The 6,119-nt window shown below is 37.5% G+C and overlaps 1 protein-coding gene across 1 annotated transcript; it reads right to left on the minus strand.

The window, feature by feature from the left end:
• Positions 1–192: 192 nt before the first annotated feature.
• On the minus strand, positions 193–2,588 carry LOC106526452 (uncharacterized; the record flags this gene model as incomplete). Its single annotated transcript, XM_014021065.1, is given in 5 exon segments — positions 193–352; positions 444–587; positions 668–768; positions 1,780–1,975; positions 2,503–2,588. Coding segments are annotated over 4 exon segments (601 nt in total), but the record flags the coding sequence as incomplete, so codon positions are not given.
• Between the last annotated feature and the right edge of the window lie 3,531 nt (positions 2,589–6,119).

The raw sequence follows: 6,119 nt of genomic DNA on the forward strand, positions 1-6,119 counted from the left end.
GACACACAAAACAATACCTGACCCTGCATCGAGAACATCTGATGTATTTACAACCAGTTCCTCGATGCTCCTGCAGTGTGCCACAGGTGGGACAGGCTCGGATGGAGGGGCACCCTGTCACTCCCTCCACAGACTCAAAGACGATGTCTGGGCAGGTCTGYAGTGTTTCCAGCACCGAGTTATAGCAGCTGATGTTTCCACAGCGGTCTGAGCGAGGCTTCGGACCTTTCCACTCCCTCWGACACTGCCAGCAGAACTCATAGACGTGTCCTTTCTTCACTGTACAGACTTKGCAGAGGACACAAAGGTTGTTGTCGCTCTGTCTCACAGTTCGGGTCTTGCATCCAGGACACTGAGAGGTGGAGGAAAACAAGAGACTGATTATTAYCTTTTAAATCTAAATTCAGAGTAAAAATAAAAGTGCTCCACTCAAAGGTACATACTTCTCTGCCTGTAGAAGCATTCTGGGCCATGATTTTCCTAAAGTATCTTCTCTCCAAAGGAGTCAGGAGAGCCATCTTACAGACCTCTGTATAAGACCACTCAGCATCACAACCAAACTGACCACACGTAAATCTGCTTTCACCCTTTAAAATGTTAAAAAAAAAAAAATCACCAGAATCTTATATGAAGACAAGTCCAAACAGTTCAGTTTAGTTGACAGAACCTCTTCCAGCTGCTGGAGACACCATTTGGTGAGAGACATCGGGGTCACAGCGTGACCACAGGACATCTGAGCTCTCAGAGACGGGAAGCCTTCACACAAAACTGAAGAAACAAATACACAATGTTATTTTCATGTTGCATCCAACAACTTCACCATTCATATTGTCTTTATTTATTAAACATTTCAGGAAATATTAATTGACWATATGTATGTTTACCACTCAGCTAAATGACCTTAGCCCACACAAAAATGTCTRCAACTCAGTCAGTTTGACAGATGCTGAGACAAAATTTGATGTGGTAGAAACTGGGAGTCATTCACAACACATGCTGTACTCTGAGCGGGATGTCTCATAATATTGCATGACATTATTTTGGAGGTTGACTTTGGGCAGTTGTGGTGCAGTGGTAGCGCAGCCAACTTGGAACCTGTAACTCACAGGTTTGATTCCCCGCCATGCCCACACATCATAGTGTCCTTGAGCAAATTACCCAATCCCTAGCAGCGCCCCGGGCACTCACATAGCTGCCTGCTGCWCSGATTGGKTGTATCYGATGTCTGATGGGTCAAATGCAGAAGACACATTTCATCATTGTGTAAGAAGCCCATAATAATTCAATTGTAAGTCTGGATAAAATAGCAGAAAACCTGTTGGTTCTCTTCCAGAAAGTTTTACTCTCAATCTCTGACTCCAATCAGGCCCGCAGCAGCAGGCCTCAGAGACAAAGGCTTTGGGTTTAATGAGAACAAAAACAACAACAATCACTCTCAAGAGCCTAGGCTGTCCCAGGCTGAATCTAAGGGAGAGACTGTACTAATAATGAAGATTCAACCTCTTAACATACACCTCTGACTTCTTGATCACGTCCCTGGAGGCKGTACTTTTATGTCAGACTTTTGAACATAACCAACTTTGTTTATATTACAGAGAGAAGGAGCGCATTGATAAGACTCTCTTCCTCTGTTTAAACCATATGGCTGCAAAAAGTGTAAAATACAAACCAAAGGGCTGTCATTCTTTGTGATATCTGGGCCAAGTATTAGTGCACTGTGTGGGTTCTCAACATGATTAATTAGTTTATAAGAAGTCAGAAACTAACATCAGTACTTACAGTCTAATTCATCCTCTCTGTCCACAAACTTCAGAGTAGAATCATTTGGGTCATAACACTTCTGTGGAGCTGAAACTGGAGCTGGAGTCGTAGTCGTAGTCAGAGTCAAAGCCGAAGCYGGAGCCAGAATCGTAGACTTAGTCAGAGTCGGAGCTGGAGCAGAGCTGTTTGATCCCATCCTTAGTAGCTGCTGCATCTCATGTAAAAAAAAACAACAAAAAAATGAAACCTCTTATTTTTTAGTTTCAGGAGATCAAATCAAATCAAATCAACTTTATTTATAAAGCGCTTTAAAACAGCGGCCACTGACACAAAGTGCTRTACATGAGGGGYCGAAAAACAATAAAACAAATCAACACTAAAAACCTTCAAACACTAAAAACAAGCAAAAAACAGCTAAAACAGACCAAGATCTCAAACAGTGTTAAAAGCCAGTGAATCAAAATAAGTTTTAAGATTAGTTTTAAAAACAGGCCTGCCTGACGTGTAGAGGTAGCTCWTTCCGGAGCAGCAACTGAAAATGCTCTCCATATGGAGAGATGAGATAATCAGAGGTAGAACCCAGGAGATAAAGTTAAAGAGACCAAACTGAGATGGTTTGGACGTGTTAATTGTATAAAAATATGTAACACACTTGACTGAGCAGATCAAATAAAATGTGTTCATTGACAAAATAAAAGCAGATAAAAACACTTCTGAGTTTCTTTAGATAAAATATTTTACCTGCACAGAGAGCTGAATGACGAGTCTCCTCAACCTGCCGCAGGTCGATCTGATCASAGTCTGTTTTACTCTCAGCTTGTTTGTTAGATTTTTTTTACAAGAGAAGAAAAGAAAGTAGCTTATCTTGATGAAATAAAACCCATCACAGCAACAAAAGAGACACATTTCCCTTCTAACASATTTTGTGTTGAACAAAAACAACAKATTAGTCTGCAGAATCCCTTTTCCACACGTGACTCAGTTTGTCTAATAATAATAATAAATCACGTRATTACCTTTTACATGAAGTAACGTGATTTCTTCTGTTTAAAGAGATAGTGAAAGTAAACAACACGGGACTTTCATGCTGCACAAAACCTTTGTCTATTTACATTCTGATGACACAAGATCTTGTTTGTTTTCTTTTTTAACTGATACTGGCAACACAACACCAATGGTATAATGACAAAAAATGAAGCCTATATGTCACAAATTTAYGAGTAAAGACCCAAAGAGGCCAACTGTGAGGGCTAGATGGGAGACTAAATTAAACTGAATCCATAACAATAAACAAACAACCACAAACATCATGTTGGTCATCTTGTAATAATGCAAAACTGACAAGTGATCCTCGACTCACGTCAGTGTTTAATGTTCTGCATCTCTCTTTCTGAAATCTGAATCCAGCTTTTACTACTGACAGTTTGCAAAATCATCAAAACTTTAACCAGTTTAGTTTAATTARCCCATCCTGGATCAGTCAGATATTTTCTTGCAAGTGAAGCAGAATTTTCTGGAAATAAAGGTGATCATTTGTGGAGTTTTGARAAAGAAAGTGGATACAGTCAAGCAGGTCTTAAGTTAAAATGTTCATAAATTCCCACAAATATAGGGCCTACATAAACATCAGATCATGGTGACGTAGTCAATAAGAAAGTGATAGTAGGCTAGACCCACCTAACTCTCTCACTATATTTAAAGCCTGAAGCCACACCAATCATCAGAGACTGACCAACACCAAGGATGTGCAAAGCTAAACTTCTTCTCACCTCCCCCACTGGAGAGAGGAAGCTGTTCACACCCTGCCCTGGCAAACTGAAAAACAGGGTTGTCCAGCAGCAGAAGACGGGCACATGTCACATCAAGCTGGGACACAAGACAGTTCATCAGCTGAAGATGAGAGTACTGCAGGAGTTTCTCAACTCAGGTAATTCATCTGTTTTTAAAATCTAAGTTTTGCAACCAGGGCAGAAAAGTATGCTTATTACTGTGGTTGAGGARATAAACAGAAAGATTTATTGGGAGCAACATTTAAGGGAGGATGTCAAAGATACAGTCAAATATATTGACGATAAACAGATGTAAGTCTTATTAGTATATTCTACCAGTTATTACTGTAATTAATGAATAACTCAGGAGATGAACTTTCATGACCAACGTACTTAATGATCCTTTTAGTATTAATGTTAATAATGACGGTGTCCCTTATATTAAGAGTTTATTAGTAGAGTCAACGTCAATGTCAATAGTTTTAATTTATTATACTGCACATAAGGCTTAAATAACCAAATTATGAAATTTTATATTTAAAAAATCAGCAAAGAAAGGTAACAATCAGCTGCTGACAGAAAGTTAAAACAAATGCCTTCACTAATATACTGCTGGATATTGTAAAAGTCACTTTGTCCTGTTCTCTTTAAGCATGAAATATTTTTGCCTCTCGCTTTGTTTGCAGGATTAGGATCAGGTGAGAACTTGAGTCTGATCCATGAAGGCAAGCCTCTGGACCTGGACTCTGCTCCACTGTCTGAATATAACATCAAGAACAGGTCTCAGCTCCAGGTGGTGACAAAGGTGACGGGAGGCTGAGAGTCAACCAGCGCTGCAGATGATCCTGTTTTTTATCTTTTTATTTTTGTGTCRTCACATCATCGATTTTGGTTTTCCTTTGGGGCTTTTTTATAATGACTACTTTTTTATAGTGATAACATATTTTTGTAAAGTTTTTATTTGTTAAAAAACTGATGTAAAATGAAATCAAGAGAAGTGGAATCTGAAACCTTCACCACCTCATCAGAATGTGTAAATAAAAATAAAAAAGCAGGTATCGCTTCCTGATACCTGAAATGTGGCAGTGTAGGAGAGAACCCTCTAAAAATATTATGTGAAGTAAAAAGAAGTGATATTTCATAAGAAAACATTTTTTGTTGACTGTTTGAACRTCATTAAAGTGTTCTTCTTTATTGTCACAGTTTGTCAATGTCATTAGTTTTAGACAGCATTAACGTCATATTCCACATGAATAGAAACAGAAGTGAAATAAAAACTGCTGTATCATTTAAATGCTCTGTGTTGGTCTTTAATTTTGGTTTATTAGAGCTCATTCAGTTTTACCCACAGCAGGGTTTTTCAACTACAAAGGGACAAATACGAAATTTTAAAAAGGACCTGGGCCATTACCAGGCGAAAGTAAGAAAGTTTAATGTTGTTACTATTTTTTTCCTTTAGTTTTCTGTGGTGTGCTTTTCTTTTTTCAAAACATCTTGTCAAACTTTAATCTTAGACTTCCGGTGGTTGTTATGGAAGATATTTTCTTTCTTAAGTTTGGCTCGTGTGGTAAACAGGCAAATTTCATGAACAGAGAAACTTGTCACTATTAGTTGAGCAACTATCTGATTATCTTTCTAATCAGTCTAATTTGCCACAGCAAACTGACTTGATAATAATAATAATAATAATTATTATTATTATTATTATTATTATTATTATTATTATTATTATTATAACCAAATCAAATTTAAATATATTAAGCTCAGGCTTGTTCTGGGAATAGGCTCACATACTCTGAGTGACATATTGAGATATATTTTCAATATTTGAACCAACAACTCCTATATGTCTCACCACAAAATGATAAAAAACTGATCTCTGTTGGCAAAAAGAAGAAACTATACATCTTTTGGTTCATATGCCTTCAAATCTTGGGATATTATATAATTTAGTGGAAAAAAGATATGAAGGATACCTGCTGTTTCGTTTGTGTTTTTTTATTAGATTGTAGGGGTCACCTCGAGTGAAGAAACAAGATTTACTGCCTCKAAGCAGGCCTCGGACAGGCCAGACAAGAGGACAGGAACTCTGTTACAAACTGAACTCTATTTAGGCCATGACAGATCATTCTAACCGTGGAAGAGAACCACTCAGTTCTCTTAATCAGATAATGGACAGAATAATCTCCTCTGTTCGTGATTCAGAATTTTGAAAGCTTRTTATAGGAAACTGACTACCCACAATTAAGTTGTAACTCATGATTTGTTTAATTTGTGTAAATAAATAATTGCATAGACATTATGGATCAGATTGAACTCATCTGAGTTTTCATTCATTTCAGTCATTTTCACTTCGCACAGTCAAGATATTAACGAAAAGTGAGAAACCCCTTGGTAAAATATTTCCTCATAACCTTGTGTATGAGAGATGTGGGAAAGGCTTATTTCATCCTAAGTTAGACTTTTACAAGATCGTTCACACTTGAGTTTGTTTGTTGAAGTTATTTTTTGAAAATAAGGGCATATGATAAGATTTTTTCTTCCCTCTGCACCTTTTTTATTCCCAGTATGATTTACCTTATTATTATT

The sequence above is a fragment of the Austrofundulus limnaeus genome, unplaced genomic scaffold (genome assembly GCF_001266775.1).
Source record: "Austrofundulus limnaeus strain Quisiro unplaced genomic scaffold, Austrofundulus_limnaeus-1.0 Scaffold276, whole genome shotgun sequence".
Classification (NCBI taxonomy): domain Eukaryota; kingdom Metazoa; phylum Chordata; class Actinopteri; order Cyprinodontiformes; family Rivulidae; genus Austrofundulus; species Austrofundulus limnaeus.